Source organism: Oreochromis aureus, linkage group 19, assembly GCF_013358895.1.
Source record: "Oreochromis aureus strain Israel breed Guangdong linkage group 19, ZZ_aureus, whole genome shotgun sequence".
NCBI lineage: Eukaryota > Metazoa > Chordata > Actinopteri > Cichliformes > Cichlidae > Oreochromis > Oreochromis aureus.
In genome coordinates, this window is record NC_052960.1 from 2946361 (window position 1) to 2966853 (window position 20493).

The 20493-nt window shown below is 43.0% G+C and overlaps 3 protein-coding genes across 5 annotated transcripts in view; 2 read left to right on the forward strand and 1 right to left on the reverse strand.

Annotated features, from left to right (window-relative positions):
* Positions 1-1395: 1395 nt before the first annotated feature.
* Positions 1396-9879, reverse strand: LOC116330598 (glutaminyl-peptide cyclotransferase). Its single transcript, XM_031752972.2, has 7 exons — positions 9637-9879; positions 7468-7614; positions 6869-7150; positions 4727-4894; positions 4034-4133; positions 2673-2789; positions 1396-2597 (listed from the first exon to the last, which is right to left on the reverse strand). The coding sequence occupies exons 1-7, from the start codon at positions 9766-9768 to the stop codon at positions 2416-2418; spliced, it is 1128 nt and encodes a 375-aa protein (XP_031608832.1). The 5' UTR covers positions 9769-9879; the 3' UTR covers positions 1396-2415.
* A 1160-nt stretch (positions 9880-11039) lies between these two features.
* mocs3 (molybdenum cofactor synthesis 3) lies at positions 11040-17334 on the forward strand. Its single transcript, XM_031752974.2, has 13 exons — positions 11040-11292; positions 12422-12554; positions 12627-12719; positions 13055-13175; positions 14324-14398; positions 14573-14690; positions 14767-14875; positions 14959-15021; positions 15507-15670; positions 15849-15896; positions 16448-16544; positions 16648-16755; positions 17128-17334. The coding sequence occupies exons 1-13, from the start codon at positions 11200-11202 to the stop codon at positions 17283-17285; spliced, it is 1380 nt and encodes a 459-aa protein (XP_031608834.1). The 5' UTR covers positions 11040-11199; the 3' UTR covers positions 17286-17334.
* A 526-nt stretch (positions 17335-17860) lies between these two features.
* Positions 17861-20493, forward strand: part of prkd3 (protein kinase D3) — a 36421-nt gene continuing 33788 nt past the window's right edge. For 2 of the 3 annotated variants that reach the window (XM_039603393.1, XM_039603394.1), the window contains exon 1: positions 19234-19521. In XM_039603393.1, coding sequence (XP_039459327.1) covers positions 19234-19521 — 288 coding nt within the window. Of the gene's footprint in view, positions 18206-18878; positions 19522-20493 lie in introns of those variants that run through there. The other variant, XM_031752959.2, reaches the window with a different exon arrangement.

Genomic DNA, 20493 nt, shown 5'->3' on the forward strand with positions numbered 1-20493 from the left:
GAACCTGAACATGACTCAGCACTGCTCTCTGCTGGTGTCTTGCTTCTTTGCAGCGTGCACTCTGCACACATCTCTTTATGCACATGCAATAATATAATTAATATTCCACATTAGCTCATTTAGAATGGACACATTTGTGGAGTGCAGAGAAAACGAAGTGCAGGCTACGTTGGGTCTGATAAGGGAATCAGTTACTTGCTATATTGTTCTTTTTCTCTCTAAAATTAGTTTAAGAGCAGAAAATGACTTTTTAAAAGGAGAATTTAAATGCAGAAAAATACTGTCAGGACTATGCTGACGGTTTTCCTTCAAAAACCTTATTTGTGATTTTCTTTTTTTTGCTTGCATGACAGAACTGGGACATATAATATGTAACATGATGCAGACGGGGATTGGACAAAGCAGCTGGTTCAGTGGGTTTACAGTGCTGCAACAGGTGGACGCTGCACAACAGCACAGAAAGCGTAAAGGTCACATTATGGGGAATGTGTATATTTAAAAGTATGAGCCAGGGGATATATAAAATTTGACCGTTCCTGGGAAAAAAAGGTGCAGCATCGTGGTGGCTGCAGTACAGTGTTGCTTCTTTGTTGTGAAGTTGTGCAACCCTTTTGTGATTTTTTTTTTTTTTTTTTAGCAGTTTATAAAACCTCTCAGTCAAACTCCAGCGAGCGACCTTACAAAGAAAACAGCGCTGCTCGCTTCTTTGTTTTCTAACAGTTTCAAACACACCTAGAAAGAGTCCGGGCCCTACCCATCAATCCACTATTGTGCAGCTGCACACTCTGCTCTCTAATCAGCTCAGATTAAAGCTCTGCTGTTATTAAACTGGGGCATTCATCAATTTGCTGTCACACATACACTGGATGCCACAATACACTGTTATACAACTCTCAATTTGCCTGGCCTTCTGTTCTTTGTTCAGACGAGCTGCTTTTCAAAATATAGTTTGAATCCAACCCCTCTCTTTGGTCCACATATAACTAAACATCTTCATCATCCCTGCATCATAAATATTTCTGCCTGCAGCAAACAAAAACCTCCTCGCTTCACATGTGAGTGGTCCGGACTGAAGAGGTTTTAGATGGTGTGGAGTTCGGGGGAGGGCCTCTCGATAGGATTAGGGGAAAGACTGGTGAAGCCGAGGAATGAAAAAAAGAGGGTTTGGTCTCGGTGATTTGGAAAGATGTTGGACTGGAAGGAGAGTCTTCAACTTTTCTTTGTTGCAGGTCAGAAATGCAGAGAAAGTTCACACATCCTTTTGCAAGAGTCCCCCGTAGATCATCCTCACAAGGGCCAGGCTTTAGAGAAGGCGCTGCAGTACGTACAGTAGTCTGGAGCTCCTCAAACACTTCAACACAGTTGTGGAATGATAAAAAAAACACAACTCTCTCCTTTGTTTTCTGAATCAACATTTATTTCAGTCTCCAAATACAGGAAGTCCAGTTTTGGCAGAGTATATTATTCTGGCATTTACATTAAAACCAAGCTAATAACGTCATATAAACAAAGACAGGCACATGAAACATCAGCACAGGAAGTCATCCACTTCACCTAAGATGAGAGGATATAAAAGGCTAAAGATGTTGTTTTAGTACAAATTAACCACACTTCCTGCTACTGACAGGTTTGTTCTCTAAACACCGAACAGGTTTAATATAGGAGGGGAAATTTCACACAGTGTGGCATGTGTGTCGCCATATACTCAATATGTTTGGTAGCAGCTGTGTGGGTGGTCTAACTATATTTCTCACACAGCATGCCCGACTGGGGATTCTGAATGTCATCAAATGACTATAAGCAAGTGTTTGAGGGCATTCCAAAAGCAATCCATAATGAAATTATCTCTAATTTAGATCTTAGCGGCTTCATTTACTTCATTGTTACTGAGAAAGTGTGTAAAATGAAAACTGTTTTTAACACGGCGCTGCTCTTATTTCGAGTTTTTGAGGCGTGGTAAAGATCCTCGATGTTAGTGTTGGCGCTGAGATGAATCCTCGCAGTATAAGGAAGGCCTTTGACTGATACAAAGAGAGCAGTGTTGCAGAAACACACTGATGGTCCTTTGTGCTCGGATTGTTGCTGGGGGCTTGAAATGAAGAAGCTATGAAGCCTTCGTCTCTCTGATGAGCCTCATCTTTCATTTTACGCGCATACGACTTTCAGACTTTCAAAATAAAAATGCAGGTTAGATCAATATTTCTAAAGATTATCTATGGAAAATGTTCTCTACAGCAGGCACCCATCTGATGCACATAATTTAACCCTTTTATCTCAGTCATTAAGTTAAGCAGTACATATGCGTCTCAGCATATAAATAGGGGTTAATGCAGCGTGTGCTCTCTGTCTTTAAAGTGGCAGCTGAGGATCTTTACTACAGTGAGACATCAAAGCATGAAGGGTTTACTGGGAGCTTTAGGGGGCATTCTGTGGATTTGATGGAACAGTGGGTCTGGCGCTGAGGTACTCCAAAACAAAAACCTGCAGGATCTTATTGAGGTTCTCAATAGTGGAGCGGTCCAGGTTTTGCTCGTTGTCATCAAACGTGTGCCACACAGAGGGAAAGGGGGAGGGGATAAGGTGAAGGACCCGAACACCTGGCAGAGAAGCACAAAGAAAACAACAGTAAGGGGAATCGCTGATGTGGTTGTTGTGTTTCTTGAGGGTCATACCTCTGTTTAGGAAAGGTATATGATCATCCAGCACATGGCCCACATGGTGATTTGGCCAGAAATACTGCACGCTGTTAGGATGGTCCACCAGCTGGCTCATGGAGTGAAGACGCTTTTCTAAGTTTAGAAAAGGCAGAGCAGAAAATAAAAAGTTCAAAGGTTAGTGAAAACACCTCACATCTTAATTATTAATAGTAAAAAAAAAAAAATCAACAATTTGCTGTATTTTCTTCTGTCAGCTACTCATCTGCCTCCGTTTCACCCTATTCCTCGCATCCTCCTCTATCACACCAACCCTCCTCCTTCACTACCTCCTCTCAGGTCTTCCTCTTTTCCTCCTGCTCCATATTTAGCATCCTTTGTCCTTTATCTCTCCTCTGCACATGCCCAAACCATCTCAGCCTTGTCTCTCTAATTTTGTCTCTAACTCCTCTCTCCCTGCACCATCAACGTGGCTGTATCTGTCAAGGTACGGCTGCGTGGTGGCAGGATGTAGGACCCAAATGCAGGATTTACAACACGGGAAGTTAACTGAAAACAGCGGCTTTATTGCTGGAAATAATTCTACACATTTACAGAAACCAACACCAAAACAAGGAACTAGAAATAAGAAACTTAAACCAAAAAACAAAGGAACTGGAAACCAGAGAACTAGAAATTTACAAGGAGCACAGAGGTAACACGCAGAAAAGAGGATGGACGACACGACAAAGACAGAGGAAAACACAGGGCTTAAATACACACGGGAGTAACGAGGGAATGGGAAACAGGAGGGAAACACAGCTGGGACTAATCAGACACAACGAAAGGGGAGGAAGCAAAACTGAATACACTGAACACAGGACAAGGAACTATCAAAATAAAACAGGAAGCATAAGACCTTCACTGTGACAAGGAGACACGGCTGACAGGGAGGACAGATGACTAAACATGGAGACAGAACAAAACCTAAACTATAGACGTGACACACAAAACACGGAAGGCAAAGGAACAAAACCTAAGAACTCGGAATAACAAAGAACTTTGGAAGCTAGAAACACAAAAGACTAAATCCCGGAAAGCTCTAAATCTAAACACTGGGTCACCAGGCCCGGGACCGTAACAGTATCCATGCAGGTTAACTAGTTTCCATTAACAACCCAAGGCCCTTTAAGCCACAAACCCATGACTGTTATCACATTCATTTATTCATAATCTCATTGAAATGTTGCAAGTAAAGGATAATGTGTTACAAAGGTGAATAGCTTCTATATGGTGATGACTAATAAGACTCATGTAGCTGCTAATGATTGGTGATCACTCAAACTCGCTACACCAAAGACAGTATAATACATATAAAGCATTAGTGAATGATTATTCACCGATGTGCTGAAGTCTGGAGAGCCAGGCTGTTGTGCTTGGAAACTGGTTGCCAAAGCGAGGACTGGGAGCGCCGATCAGATCCAACAACACAAACAGATCCTGGAGGAGCAGAGACAGGACGGGATGAATGATGCCCATCTCTCATGAGAAACTCTGTCTACACACCCCGGCGGTAATTCCCCGTTAAGCAGCTCATTCCCATAATAATCACACCTCAGCGGTGCTGCTTTGAGGTGATTACATCACGTGCTCCATGGTGCTGCACATAAAACACACCTATCTGTCTTTCTGTCTGTCTGCACGCATGCACACACACGCTCACACACCAGCAATGTTGGGAAACTTTATCTCCCCAGTTTGTGGATAACAGTTATCTCTTTATAGCGTGGATATGGACATATATGCCGAGTACAGTGACATCATACTTTCATAGAGCGTGTAATAACTTCTGCTTCATATAAAGCCCTCCGAGCCTCCCTGGTGGTGAAAGAAGTGGCTGCGTAATTCTTTCAAATACAAAACTATTTAAGAAATGCACTTCAGTTGTTCGAGTGTGTAAGAGGAGATCAGGGCTAAGCAGATTGTACTGAAATTGATGTTGGCTAACAAAAGGATGATCTTGAGTGTGATTAAGTGATTATCCTAATCCTCCATGATTTGGACAGAGAAGAATTAGGAGAAGTAATGTTTACAATGCCGTGCAGTTGGTTGGTGTCTGCGGCTCCTGGAGGATGCGCGGTGGCCTCCATCTTCTGGGCAAGGTGGCGAGAGCCATACAGGGAGTCTGTGGCGGTCCACTGAAAAAGAGCCTCCTCCCCATCAAAGAAGAGTAACTGCAGGGTCAGGTTGGAATTTAAGCTCTAAACAGAGTAAAAACAAAAAACAGTAGAATTACTTTTTATCCAAGAGTTTTGCTGCCATCTAGTGTTGTTTTATAATACTTGACAGAAAACTGACAAAAATGTTTTTCAAGGGGAATATTCATTTTATTCTTTTGCGTCATTGCTCTTTTCTAGAACAGATTTAAAAAACACATGATTTATCAGCTCTCATATTGATTATGTGTCCTCTCATCCACAGAATGCATTTGAATTCAGTGTGCTTCCTATTTCCACCGTGACCTCTGTGACTGACAGTTCAGTGTGGAAAACACGTCCCCTGGCTGATCTCTCTGTCACAGACAATGTCACTGTCCGCCCAGCAGACAGGAGGCTGAGCTCAGCTGTGGAACAGGAAAAGGGCAGAGGAGCTAGCTGCATGAATGCTAATGTTTTTTGTCTTTTCTAATACATTAATACTGAAACGTGTATGTACTAATTAATTTAAAACATCCAAAATGTAACTTCAAATGTTGCTCTTATCCTCGATCTTGAGTTGTAGCGTAGACGCCAACAGGTTCACAAATGAATATAAAAAATATTTAGTGTTTGAAATGTGTCGGCTACATTTGAGCAACACCAAAATGCCTTTTTTACATCAGGCATAGGAAGCCAGCAGTGCTGGAGCAGTACCAATAGCTCTGGACTCACCTAAGTGGATTACAGCCTTCATCAGTGCTGGTTAACTCAATGTGGAGTTTTGCTGCTTTGACGTGTCATATCTCTGCTGTGAAGAGGGTCTGCATCCTCTTACTCACTGACTCTGTGAAAGCTCTTAGCAGATGGCACTGGGCAAATTCTTATATTTTCATCATGTAAGGATCAATATGAGCAGTGAATTGATCTTAATAAGTGTAAAACATAGAGCTAAAGTCTCATATTTTCCTTTTCGCAAGGGATCCTAACTGGTGTTTAAAATGCACTGGTGTACTGGTGGGAGCTGCATTACCACACAATGATGGGCAGCTATGTGAAGTCCTGTGAAACAGGTTATAGCACCACCTGTTGCGGCAATAACATGAAGTCTGTGGACATTTATTTATGCACAACTCACCGATGGTCCCACCAGAGCATTTCAGTCAGGACTTTGACTCGGCCATTGCACAACCTTGATTGTTTTCAGCCGTTCTGTTATAGATTTGCTGCTGTTCTTGGGATCATTGTCCTGATGCATGCCCCAGTTTGGGCTGAACTTTAACATTTAACATGCTAACTGAGGCCTGTAGAGGCTGAGCTAAAGCTCTGGGCTCTCTCTGAGCATTACACGGTCTGACCTCGCTTTGAATTCGGTGGGATGCTCCCTACTGGGAGGACCGCCAGCTGTTTTGAATGTTTTCCGCTTGTCACTAATGTTTCTCTCTGGAGAATGATGGACTTCCAATTGTTTGGAAATGACCTTGTAACCCTTCCCAGATTGATGAGCAGCAACAGTTGCTTGTCAAAGCTCATCGCTGATGTCGTTCATTCCTGGCATTGTGTTAATGCACACCTGAGTCGCTCACACTGATGATGATCAGTCAATCAAGTGTGACTGATTAGCAGCGCCTGAGCACTTGTCTCTTAATTCCTATATGAGGACGTAGTTTAAATAGTTTTTAACAGTGGTGTGAAATCTTTTTTTCCTAATAACTACAGAGCCCGGGTCTTTAAGATAAAAATATATTATATCAAAGTGCTGCGGGTAGGAAAATTGAATGCTCTTGGTCTTTTGTTGCCTCTGGCCAGGTTTTCTTTCAGCTTTCATTTGTGTTGTTGTTGTGTGATGTTGTGTTGTTCATCGTGATTCATGACCACAGTCAAGTCAGTGCTGATCACAACCTCTAAAACACACCTAACACATTACAGTCCAGCACCAAAAGGCTTGAGTTTCAATGAAACGCCTGTTACTAATAATGTATAATGTACCATTTTAGCTTACTATGCCCTGCAGCTGTAAATCATGAGTTAGAATTATACCTTGTGAGATTTCAGATCCAGATCCAGGGCTCTTGCCAGCTCCAACATCATGGCACAGGGAACGGCAGAATCAGTGGCTCCTTGGAACTCTCTTCCGTGCCATTGTGGTGGGTAGTACTTGGAGTCGTAGTGACAGGCTAGGACCAGGCGGCGTTTGGCTGATGGGTTCAGGGTGGCAATTAGGTTGGTGAAGGGCAGAGGTCCATATGGTGTTTGTGACACGAACTTATCCTCTGTAACGTCCCACTGTGCTCCGAGCGAACCGAGGGTTGTTTTGATGTGCTGCGGACACACGCAAAGGTTTTTATGTAATTTAGCCTCTCCTTACTACTTAGCTAAACCACTGAATATACTGACCTGATTCCTGTTTTGCAGAATTAAACGGCATTTTATGATTATCTGTTGAACTGTACTTACTACAAATGTGGAAAGTGTCCTCCCAGGTGTAAAACATAGTGTTTTTTGGAGGAAATATAACATTATTTTTACATTTTCCTGCCATCCTTTTTGCAGAAATGTGCATGATAACACATGATGATAGTAAAGATGACTGTTCCTCTAGTTAAAGACACAGATCTGGTATCAGATTATCAACTTACGTCCTGCACAGCCTGGCTGCCAGCAGACCCTGGATACCTGGTAACGAGCAGTGGTCTCAGGTCCCTCTGCCACATTTGCTCTACATCAGTGTGTGACAGGGCAGCGCGGATCTCATCCTGTGTTAGCGTGACAGCTGTGTGGTACAACTGGACAGCACCAAAGAGGCAAGAGACAAAATGAATGGATGCAGACAGCACTGAGTTCAACTGATACTTAAAATAAGTGGTTATGAAAAAAACAACACGAAACTTTTGCTCAGCAGTCCTACGGCTTGTTTTTGTTCATCACTGCAGAGCATAGAACATTCAGAAATAACAAGCAATCCATAAACATCTGGTTTCACTCAGCGTGTGCAATGGTACACTTTTTGCATCAGCAGCTGTTTAATAGTAGCAGAGAAGGCTGTGATGGATTCAAGTTAAGTAACTGTGTGGGTGACGCATAGACTGCTGTTGTGTCATAATCATACGTTCATCCTGTCATGTTACAGGAAACAGCGCAACGATTGCAAACATGGGGAATTTGGATGTTTCATATATGCAGGAGGTTTGGGGGAGAAAGAATAAATGTCACTTTTTTTAACAGAAAAAATAAAGAAAATATGAGCTATAAGTAACCTGATCATATGGTAAAGATGTTAAATAAAAGACAGCGTCCATAATAAGCTGTAAAAAAAGCCTGCCGTGACACAAGAGCTAATTAGAGCTTTGAGAGGAGACACGTTTACAGAGTCGCTCCTTTACAAAAGCAAGCTTCTAATGAATGGAGAGGCGGCAAAGGCAAGCATAGCTGTTAACATGGAATTACTCTTCTTTAGTAAAATGCCAGTGTCAGTTCAATGACTGCTGAATCACAGTCGTGGGCTAAAAAACGCATTGATCTTCCAATCAGTCCTGTTTCATTTGGTCACAAAGTTCACCTGCTGAGAAACACTGTTGTCTTGGCAACAAACAGGGAATCGGAGGGAAACAGCTGAGAGTAAATATCAGAGACCAATCAAAGCCTGTGTGCGGCTCCATTTTTTCTATTAGGCCCTCAGCTAGTACTTAATTGGGAATGTGGTGGAAACGAGCAGCACCCCGAGGTTATAAAATCTTTATATAGATTCAGAGCTTAAAGGAATATTATTGAGGCTATTATCAGTTGATGTGGTTATTACTCACTTAATCAATTAGTCATTTATATTTATGTTATGTTTGTTGGAGTTGGAATAAATGACCGAAGCAACAAACTGACCGATTAACTGACTCTTTGCTTCGGCACTGCTACATCTGCAGAATGAACAACAACATTTGCTCTTCCTTGCAGACAACAAGGGAAGATACGTTCCTCAGGTCTGTTTATTTCAGCGGAGGCACAAATATTCACTTACAAAACCTGCTGTCAGTACGTCTGAAGCCCATAGTGGCTGACTCATACATCAGGCCTGTGTTTGCAGAGGGAAAACTATAATTATGTGGTCACACAGACTGAATACAGCCCTTCAAAGAGCTGGGGCTCACTGAGCTCATAGCGGGTTAAAAGGGGGTCCACTTAAGGTCTATAAATACCAAGACCCACAATTGGAGGATCAATGATGATGGCTGTGCTGCCATAGCAACCAAGCACAGGGGAGAGGAGAAGAAGAATATAGATGAAGAACATTTATGTCGAGGGATACCCTGGTGTACCTCAGGAGAATTACACATCAGTGTTAAAAGCACAGGGAATTGTTCTAACGTCATGAATACATATTTCACTTAATTATAAAAATGTATCCGATTACTTGAGACCCTCTCTTTTTCTCTTATGGAGTAATGTAACAGCAGTAATGGTGCAGGTAACCACAAACAATATAATCACAATATAAAGACATTAACAAGCTAAAATTACTATTCATTTTTTTTCTACATGGTTAATTATTAGTCCCAAAACGATCAAATCATTCAGCACAGATTCTTTTAAACGATAAAAGCATCACAAATACAGGAAATAATGACAGTAAGCAGTCATGCTGGAGTCGAAAGCAGGTTACTGATGGTCAGAGTAAACACAGCACGTGGTAAGTTGTTATTTTAATGGTTTCATATTTGGAGCAGATTTCTCTCAGCGTTTAAACACATGACTGTGAGGCAGTACCACGGTGTATTCAGGCCCAGAACGTGAGCAGATCCTTTGAATATATTTACCTTTTCTTCCGTCCATGGGATTCCGTTGGTGTAGTGGATGAGGGTCACGCAGACAGCCACAGTGTAAAATAAAGACATTGTGGAGGCAGCGTGGCTTCGATCAGCCACTGATGTAGTCGCTCCTTTGCACATTCCTGTCTCTCCTCTGTGAAAGCTTTCAGATCATGTGAAGAGCAGGAGGGAGGACTCTCAACCGCAGCGCGTCACCGTCTGTGTGTGTGTGTGTGTGCGCGCGCGCGCGCTTTCCCACTCCCAGGAACCGCATGGGTGCCTGACACAGTGACCCCAGAGTCATTTGATAGGTGCTCATTTTGAGCAGCAAACCGCATAGGGGTTCATAAGCTGCAGGTCACAGCGCAAAGCCCAGCCACGTGAACGGGAGCTTTACTCTGGTGCCCCTCCTTATTGTTTTATGCACACAATTTATCGTAAACACATAAAAATAAAGTATGTTTATGATACTTAATAATGTTTTAGTTTTCATCGTTTTTAATGCATTATTTTGTTGCTCTCTGTTTTTTGATGGGATTATGAAAGTATTGCCATTTAGAGATGCAGCTGCATTGTTCCAGTGCAGCCGCATCTCCTGCTCTGTGTTTATGGAGCTCTGTGCACATTAAAATCGTTAAACTCACGTGCTTATGTTTGTGTTTTCTCTCTTATAGATAGGATTTTCTGGCTTCTATGAGCCCCTCTCTAACCCCCCCCCCGGCCAATAGCACCCTAGTGAAAACCAACTCCGTGTCCTGGTACGTTCAGGGACATATAGGAAATGAGTTATCAGCCACTTGTCGCCGCACACTGGTACAGAGGTGTGTAGGATTAGCGTTGTGAGCTCTCATAGCAACTTTACATTTTATTTTTCGAGCTGACCTTCGCTTTCTTGAGGACACCTGAACCCAAACCATGACGGTTAATTGGCACTCACTGCATTAACAGATCCTTGGGATTTCCTCCCAATAGGTTTCTGTTTATTTTATTTAAATAAATGCATTGTTACGTCCCTCTGCAGCCCCTAATCTCTTCAGTGGGTTCAGCTGTTGCTAATTGCCCACACCTAGTCAGGTGTTGATAAAAGCATACCTGAGGCAGGCTTTCAGGAAGCCTCACTAGCTGTGTCTTGGTGGCACCAGCCATTTAAGCCAACCTGCTGTTCCATTTTAGGATTAAAACCTCTTCTCACCCACAATCTGGTGTTCATCTCCTTATTTATGTTGCGGCTTTTGATCGTAACAGCATAATTTTTTGAGAATAAGCTGTTGGCAAAAATAAATAAATAAATGAAAAACAAATAAATACAAAAATATTTGACGAATTTTCCTGTTTAAATTATACTAGTATTATTTCTTAATCTAATTACATTTTTCTATTATTTAGCTACTTTTTGATATTTGTTTTTTCCTGACAATGTGACCGGCGCGCCAGACGTCATCTACCACGTGGTGTCTTTACCACGTGACCAACCCGGAAGCCTGCACCCGTGTGTTTGGCATGTCAACATGTCTGAGAGGAGTTTCCAGCTTTAGAGCTTCAATTTTCTAACCGTAGTTTTTTCTTTGCACCATGGCGCAGGAGGTGTGCGGCCTGAAGGCGCAGCTGCGGGAGAAAGAGGAGGAGATCGCAGCTCTGAAGAACAAACTGGCGCAACTGGAAAAGGTGGGAAAGTGAATTCACGCCTGTGTATCGGTGTGTTTCATGTGCCTGATTTCTTGTGTGGCATTAACGGTGCAGTTATAACGTGATCATATTCGGAGCTTAGTTTAGTGACAATATCGGGGAAGGACGTTACGTTACTCCAACACCTCAGAGTTTATCCGGCTATCACAAGGTGTCGCCACAGCAACCAGCTGCATAATTAATATTCAATGCATGATTGAGACATATGAGTTCATATTCACCTAATCCTTAAAATCTCAGAGTTTAAGGGTGAAAAGTTTGCATTAATTCTTATAGAATAAGATTCCCCATTGTAGGCGTTTAATTATTATATTATATTATTATCTGACGTTTTTTAAACCTTATTTTAAATTAAAAAGTCCCTAATATATTCATATATGCGAGCCTACAATTTGTTTTCTCCATCTAACCATGTTTATTGATAGTTTATCTTATCTTCTAAATATGTCACCCATTTGTGCTTTACTTTAGCCTGCTGGTTATTAATTATTATCTATTTCTAACATTTAATCTTTGACCTTTGCTAACTGATCAAATCTTTTTCTTTCCTTCTGTTTTCACATGTTTTGAGTTAATACCATTCAATCCAAAATCATCAATTTTTTAGAACATTTTCTGCTCGCCCAGATGATCCAAAGTTTGGACATAATTTCTTTGACATTCCAGCTTCATGAATCAAATATTTTCCTGGATTTTTTTAAAGACTCATCCAACTCACTTTCTGATCTTTTTTCATAGACTGAAATCTCTTTGAACATGAATAGCTTGAAAACTCTCATGAAGAAGCGTGAAATGTTCAAATGAACCAGGATCTGTAATTTAGTATAAATGCATAAAACATGTCTGGGCACTGGCTATTTAGCATAAGGAAAAATCAAAGTACAAATTCAATAACACTGGTCACATGGTGCAGCTATAATCTCAGTGCAGTGATACATTCATGCATCAGACTTTTTTATGGCAACAAATTGAGTTTATCGAAAAACACAAAATACTTCAAATATCAAAACATTAAAAAACATCTGGATTGATTTTAGAGGGAAACTGTTGAAGACTTTGGTGACACATGAATAAAAACTCTATGCAAATGTGTTTGGTGTGACATCAGAGCCGAGCTGCATCAGTGGAGCTACATCACAGAGTGACGCCCCTAACTCCGCTCACAGGCAAAGCGGCTCTCAGCAACGAGGACATCATGCGGTACAGTCGACAGCTCCTCCTGCCCGAGCTTGGTGTGCAAGGTAGAGATGGCTGCAGATTACACTCGTCTGATGTTCAGAGCATTGTATCAAGTGAGGACTGATTGTCTGCAGGTCAGCTGAATCTGTCCAAGACATCCGTGCTGATTGTGGGCTGTGGAGGACTGGGCTGCCCCCTGGCGCAGTATCTTGCAGCAGCAGGTGTTGGTAGGTACGCTTGTTGATTAGTGGACATCACGACCAAAGTAATCAGCTCATTAAAAGTGGCGTTTACTTAAAATAATGTTGAGCCATAAAAAGTTAATTTTTTTGTTATTTAGTGAATAAAATGATTAAAGCTGAAGAGACAGGAAAACGTACGGTATAACATTTAAGATTTAACATTTAGTGAATTTAAATAAGAGTGAGAGTTATACTACCTGTTTCCTCAGGTGGGCAGTCAGGCAAACTTTGGATGCATAATTTAAAGTTTGTACCTTATGAGTATACTCACTGGTATCAGTGTTTGATGAGTTTTAAAGCCTTTCTGATTGCCTCCCCAGGTCGCCTCGGCCTGCTAGACTACGATGAAGTGGAGCTTAGTAACCTGCACAGACAGGTGCTTCATGGGGAGGAGAACCAGGGCCAGGCCAAGGCGCTCTCTGCTGCCAGTGCAGTTCAGAGGTACAGAGCTGGTACTGTTTTATTGCTGCAATCAAGTGTCTGCATGTGAACAACTGCCAATATCTATGCAAGAAACCGGAGACTGGGTATTTCTCTGTTTATTCCCGGTCACTTTAAGGAAGCCTTGGTTGCATGCAGGTAAGCATGAAGGACTAAAACATAGTGCAGTGGCCAAAATGCAATCAGAAAACCACCGTCCTTCATCCCAGCACAGTTTAAACTCTTATTTTCTATTTAGTTTCTACATTCGACAACAGTAACGACATCTTACTTTGATATCTGCTGTCAGCCCTGCAGGCTCAGTCGTGACACGATAGGCGACGGGTTCCCAGATTGCTCTCTGTTTACACTGCGTATAATGCGTGGTATGCAGATGTTTGGAGAATACCAAAATCATCTAGGACTTCAAATACGAAAGATTTTTTGAGAAGTATGCTGTTACTAATCTGTCTAAAAATGCCCTCCCCCCGAATAAGAAACAGAGACCTTACTATTTGGATATTATTAGTAAATGTTCAGTAACTGTGATAATTAGTGTATTTTATGCTTTGTGCAAACATTGGGCTGCGTTATAATGCACGCCGGCGCTTTCCAGTCTCACCACAGGTTATATTTGGTTTTGTATTTCACCACAGTCTACAAATATTTTGTAAACATGTTATTTTAGAGACAGCTGGTTTTTGTGCCTTTGTGCCACACAGTAGGCCTTCTGTGGTTTCGCGCACACGTCTTTAACCTACGGCCACACGAGGGCGTCAGTTCGCTGACTAGCAAAGAACTGAAACCTCGATTTAATGCTGTGCAGCACTTGTTCCCCAGTTTCATTAAGCCTTGTTGTTAATAATTGCTCTTTAATGATCGTTTCTTGCATGCACGATGCAAATGACGTGCAGCTGTAGTGTTTGTCAGACTGTTTTTGCTCTGCGTTGGAAGTCGAGATGGCATGGATTAGGAGGGAGAAGGAAGGAAGCACGAGCAGGTTCCGACAGGTCTGCTGCCACAGTCGGGACTCACATGTTGCCTTTTTGTTGCTTTCTTGGCTCTCGTGCTGCTGCAGGACAGTTAAGGTGTTTGTATTAAATGTGCTGTTTATGCAGGACACAGACTTTTTAGGAAATTACTTGCTGAATGTGCATCTATCTCTGCAGGTTAAATTCCACTGTGGAGTGCATTCCCTACCACCTGCAGCTCTCGCCGGAAAACGCCTTACAACTTATTCAACAGTATCCTCTATTGCACAGACCTCTACTTGTAAAATCATGAATATGTCACATAGCTGCTATCTGCCAAGTCTCATTCTGTGATTACTTATCAGCCCACATGAAGAGAAATTCAGAAGAAGCTGTAAGTAATGTGTCTGATAAACCGTGAGGACGCCTTGACTTCACTGACCTCATATATGACATTGTGGCTGATTGCTCAGACAACGTCCCCACCCGTTATCTGGTGAACGACGCCTGCGTGCTCAGCGGCAAACCTCTCGTGTCAGCGAGCGCCTTACGAATGGAAGGGCAGGTAAGGTAGAAGCAGACCCCCGTTTTCCTCATCGGTGCAGTGGGTACAGTTTGCGGTATCTTTTGTGTGTCTGCAGTTGACGGTGTATAACTACCATGGAGGCCCCTGCTACAGATGTCTGTATCCAGTGCCTCCACCTCCAGAGACGGTGACCAACTGCTCTGATGGAGGAGTGTTAGGAGTGGGTGAGTCTTGTCCCCTCGCCGTCACAGAGGCCACAGTCGGTGTAAATGATCGTTCTTTATAATATTTCCCGCTTGTATTGAAGTTCCAGGGATAATGGGCTGCTTCCAAGCTTTGGAAGTCCTCAAGATTGCCTCTGGACAGGGCTGTATCCTTTTTTCTTCACCTTCTTGTTATATATGGTTTAGTTATTGTGCTTCTTTGCATCTGAGGTTTTTTGCTTAGTCACCAGAATTGATTCACAATGAGCTGCTGAAAGGAGACTTCACTGTGTAACAATGATAAGGAGGGGAAGGGAGTTTTGTGCTTGTCCGATAAAACAAAGTTTTTGTCTGCGTCCTCTGAGTTGAATATTTATTTGCCATTGTTGTGTTCTCGTGCTGGTACTGAGAGTCACGGGACAGAGTAGACGTGCCCCGTCCTGCCTTCTGTATTGCATTGTTGTACTGATGCTAAGGCCTCGCTGGGATGTGTCAGCCGAGAAAGTGTTGCACCATATTCCCAGCAAAATCCCCGAATGTTGCTATGGCTTTTAATGTACCAGTGGGAGACGTGCCAGATTCTGAATCTCTGAATCGAGCGACACGGTGCTTCTCAGAAGTAAGTAGCCTTTCCCTTGACTGGGCGTGCCAGCTTCCTGCGGCCAGCAGCTGGTGATGTTTGACGCCCAAGATGCCAGGTTCAGGTCGATCAGGCTGCGGCCAAAGCAGGCCAGCTGTGCAGTATGTGGAGAAAACCCCAGCGTGACCCGGCTGGTGGACTATGAGGCTTTCTGTGGATCTGCTGCCACAGACAAGGTTGGTCATAAGAGAAACTCACGGGGTTCCTCATTTCCTGTGGTCACGCCCATTTACAGAGGAATGCTGGTTTTTGAAGGTTTCAAACGTGTTTCTTAAATCAACTTGATTTATATTAAAATGACATTTTTAAAAGTGCAAATAATTATCCCTAATTCTCGGAAAATTCTCTTTTCAGTGCCGCAAACTAAACCTGCTGTCCAAAGAGCAGAGGATCACAGTGCAGGTGGGGATTGTATAGTGCAGAACGCTCGGTCATTGCGTGACTCCCTGTATTTAGTGCTGTTTATTATATGATTACTCACAATTTTCTCAGTTTTCATGCGCATTCATAAACTGATTACATCTCGGTGCTGACCCAGCCCCAAATGGGAAATGACTTAAAATGTGCCTGTAGATTTTCTATGGGAAAGAATAACACGTTCTCTTTGGCACCGAGCGCAGGAGTGTGGATTGCATCTGTTTATGTTTCTGCAGAACTGGTGCTTTGAAACCCACTGAGTCATTTAGCACAGAGATGGGGATCATGATTGATTGGGGTGCAGCTGAGATTGTGCAAGGGGCTGCAGTTAGAAACAGTTTTGCTTCCTGTGAATTAAGGAAAAGCAGTTAAAACGTTCATATTACTCTACAATTACGAGTCCAGGCACATGAGTAATTTTGGTTTCCCTGCTTACGTAGAAATCCACGCCTTTCCCCAAAAAGCGAATCCACACCTCTGTAATTGTAGCAGCTGGTAGTTTAAGTGTATTAAGGACTGTTTTAATGTGATTCCAGGATTATAAATCGATAATGGACAGTGCAGAGCCCCATCTCCTGTTGGATGTACGCCCTCTGGTGGAGGTGGATATATGCCACTTGCCCTCCTCTCTCAGTATCCTTTAAGACACAAATCGTTCTGGCTGCGCCACAATCATGTATGTTCTCTTCGTGCGAGCCTCGTGTCTGTGTGGCTGTTCGCCTTACATTGCTGCCAGATATTCCACTCTCAAGTCTGGAGGAGAGGAAGAGGGAACATCTCCAGTTACTCCGGGAGAGAGTCAGCCAGCTGAAGCACCAGATGGCAGGTGACTGCCAGCCGCCAGGTAACACAGCAAAAACACCATTTAGGGTGTGTTGTTTGAAATGAACGGGCACGTACAGTCACTTGTGCATATTCAGAGGCCACTGTGTAGTCTCACACTGCTGGGCCAGAGGCTTATTTTGGACAGCTAGAAACAGGTTGTAATGGGGTTGCTATGTGAGCCCTTTCCAAAACAAGTACGGTCAGCCTGTGCAGCTGGCCTGCTTTACAGAAATTAACATTCAAAACATTATTTTGGTGACGTTCTTTAATCAGTGAGATAAATTTAGGCTGGACTTTACTCTGTCTCGTTTTTAAATATTCACCTGTTTGTACCTGACGTTGTGTTTCAACCAATCAGACGTAATGAGTCTCTCTTGGTTTCTCTCTCCAGTTTACGTGATGTGCAAGCAGGGTAACGATTCTCAGAAGGCCGTGCAGATTCTGGAGAAGATGAGTGGATCAGAAGTGGACCGTGTCACTGTAAAAGACATCTGTGGGGGCCTCATGGCTTGGGCGAGGGGGATAGACCGGACGTTTCCACAGTATTGATGCATTTAGTATGTTTTTACTGTTAATAAAGGCTGCTTTCTGTTTGTTTCTCTGCTGTTGTTGGCTTTCTTTAAACTGAGCATCCTGATTGGAGAGACGCTGTTTGTAATGTTCTCAAATGAAAAATCTCACAACGCAGTGGAACTGTTGGACAATTTCCTGAAAGTTGTTCTGTAATATTCCGAGTATTAGTTAGATAACATATTAGCCTCATTGCAAAATTAGGCCTGTCTTCCAAAACAAGCCCTTCAGAGTTAATCTATTCATAGACAACGTCCCCTTTATCTTAAGACGAGCACACTTTAGGTAATAAACCTCGACTTGTATGAACCCCGCAGTGTCCCCTTGCGACTCCTGCTTCCTACTTTGGAGAGCCATTTATTACAATTCGATCCGGGTCATGTGGAGTAAAGTTTTTTTTCTTTTTCTTTTTTTTTCTTTTGGCATGGCCAAGTTGAAATAACGGAAAAGAAAAGGCACATGCGCACTGGTTCGAGCTCGAACGGAGGCGCCATTGCTTCACATGGTGTGTAGTTCAAGTTTTCCTCCCCACACATGGAAAGTCAGTTATGCGGACATAATAAAAAGACTCCAAGCCCCAGCGACGGTCGCTGCTCTTTTTCTCGTCGAGCAGGGGGAGTAGTCACAGCTGGAAGGATAATAAGATGCGCATGAATTTACAATCTGGAATAAAAGATAAGAGAAAATTAATGCACGGAGCGGCTCGTCTCAGCGAGACTCACTGCACAACTAAAGTTAGTATGTGTGAGCTGTGGGCTGTGTCGGAGTGCTTTCTGTGTGACTTGTAACAAAGTGCAGAAGAATAAAGTTCCGACTGCGCTTTCCTCACTTGATGGAGTTGAAAAGTTTCTTCAGCCCTCTCACAATGGATCGAAAAGCGCCCTGCGCCGAGAGCGAAGGTAAAGTATCCTGTAAGAAACGTTTAACTCGACGTTTGGCTTTAACCCGACTGTACCGGGAGAGAGCGTTCAGCAGCCACGCTCAGAAAGCGCAGATTCGGGGCTTGTATAACTTGTTTTGCTGGCATTCTCGGCTCGGGTTGTGTTCTGCCAGCGAGCCAATCGAAAGTGGGAGGGGAGCAGATGTTCAGAAGCCTCGGTTCCAGATGTTAGTGGGGTTTGAATCCGTACAAACACACAAGTGAACCCCTTTATCGACGTTTGCGCGTCTTATGGCCTGCTGTTCTGGCGTTTTACGCGCTGGCTTACAATCGCCTACTTACAACTTTCTCACAGTTAGCACAAGTCGAGAAATGTAGTGAGAAAATTTTAAATAATTGAAATTATAGAAAATTATAGACAAGCCCCAGACTTTGGGGACGTGCTTTGCTCCGAACCTTGCAGATAATAATAAATGACGTTATATTTGATTTTAAAAAGCTCTGAATAAAGATTTGTGACAAACATAAAATGAAACGTCCTCTTAGTGAATCCAGCTCAGCGCCTTTACACTGTAAGAACAGCAGCTGATTCATTCATACACCCTGAATGCTTTTCACGACTGTTTTTAGATAGGAGAATGCTTCTCGTTAAAAAGTAGTGTGTGTGTGTGTGTGTGTGTGTGTGGTGACAGGCTTCCTGTGGTCAGAGTGGATTACTGACTTCACTGAGGAGAAGGAACAAAACTCCAGGATATGAAGTGTGTTGCTGTGATTTCACTGCAGAGGCCTGCGTATTGTTCAGACACTTTTTCTCCATCACCTGTCAGTTTGGTGACAGAGCTCGGGCCGTGCGAGCTCCAGCGGGTGGATAGGCTGTTAGTTTGAAAGGACAGTATCATTTTGACAATAAACTGACTGTTACTGATGAAGACCAAAGATTCCCCCTATCAGGAGTTCATCCACAGAAACCCAGCTGTGCTTTTTTCTGCCAGCCCTCACTGATTCCTCCACTGTTCAGACGTTTACGTTGCAACTGGAAGAAACCCAATGTCTGCCTCCTCTCCCCCATCCTTACCTCGAGCCTTCCTCCACTCTGTCCATCTGCACCACCCGTCCTTGCCATCCACCCCGTTGTCCAGCCCGTCTGGACCCATCTACACACGGCTGTCCAACGGCAGTCACAGCGCCCCCAGCCCCACCAACTCCCGCAGCTCTTTCCATGGGGTGTCCTTCCTGCTGCAGATCGGACTGACCAGAGAAACGGTGAACCTGGAGGCCAGTGACCTGTCGCTGTCTGCTGTGAAGGACCTGGTGTGCTCCATAGTGGATCAGAAGGTAGGGACGTCTTCATACTTCCCCTTTATTATAGTTAACAGTCTATTTTCTGTCATAAAGGACGTGCTTCACCTTCATCGTTTTCTTTAATCTCTTCTGAAATGAAGTGTATTACACAAAAACAAGCTCGCTATCTGCAGTGAGCTTGTTTTTCACAGTGCAGCCGTAATATCAGAGGCTCAAGAGGACCAACGTGACGAAGCACCAGCATGTGTTTTGCCATCTCCTACCATATTCATCTGTTTTGGTTTTGTTTTCCAAAGCAGACATCTGCGCCATGTGGCTCCCAATGAGTCAAACACCGCAGAAGCATGCACACAACAGCATCGATGCTCCTCCAGTTACGGTCTACTAGCGCCTGTTATTTATGCTGCCGTGTAATGTCACTGGACACGATGCAAGTGCAAGTGCAAACTCATATGCACGCGCATATATGAAGTGGTTTTGTGCCTGCTGTGTATCTCGAAGCATTTTTTTCAGATGATATTGGTGAAGGAGTTCAGCCTCAGCAGAAGAACCGGCTTTAAGCACAAGTATAGGTTGCATCTTTCAACAAACCATTGCTGTGGCGTATTTACCTCGCCTTAATCTATGTTCTTGTTATTTTGTGGTGAAACTGGTCAGAAATTTCTAGTCATACTGCATGTGCGTGTGTGGGCTCTTTTTATAATGTGTGAAGTAAGAATGAGGGTTAAACATTTTAATTTCCTTCATCTGAAACAACCTCATATTATAAGCACAGCAAAGCCGCGGTACCCCAGATGTTATGGCCGTCATATGAAGTGGTTTTCTTGTCCATAATCATATAATAATTACAAAAAGGACAAAAATAGTATTTGGTATAAATTGGAAAGTTAAACACTGTATTCACGCTGTGAAAAAAAATCGTAGTTCATATCTATCTGCTAAATATGTGGTGTTTCTAACCATTTATAGGTGCTCTTATAGGTGCTGTACTTAACAGTTGTGAAG

What these genes read in the sequence shown, in the direction of transcription:
- LOC116330598 (XM_031752972.2), bottom strand. Translation starts at nt 9,768, where the DNA reads ATGTGCAAAGGAGCGACTACATCAGTGGCTGATCGAAGCCACGCTGCC. An exon ending in CCAACCAACTGCACGGCATT is followed by an intron (nt 4,134 to 4,726) that starts GTAAACATTACT and finishes CTGCTCCTCCAG; the next exon opens with GATCTGTTTGTGTTGTTGGA. An exon ending in CTCCAGACTTCAGCACATCG is followed by an intron (nt 2,790 to 4,033) that starts GTGAATAATCAT and finishes TTCTAAACTTAG; the next exon opens with AAAAGCGTCTTCACTCCATG.
- mocs3 (XM_031752974.2), top strand. Translation starts at nt 11,200, where the DNA reads ATGGCGCAGGAGGTGTGCGGCCTGAAGGCGCAGCTGCGGGAGAAAGAG. An exon ending in GCCTTACAACTTATTCAACA is followed by an intron (nt 14,399 to 14,572) that starts GTATCCTCTATT and finishes CACTGACCTCAT; the next exon opens with ATATGACATTGTGGCTGATT. An exon ending in GATCTGCTGCCACAGACAAG is followed by an intron (nt 15,671 to 15,848) that starts GTTGGTCATAAG and finishes TTCTCTTTTCAG; the next exon opens with TGCCGCAAACTAAACCTGCT.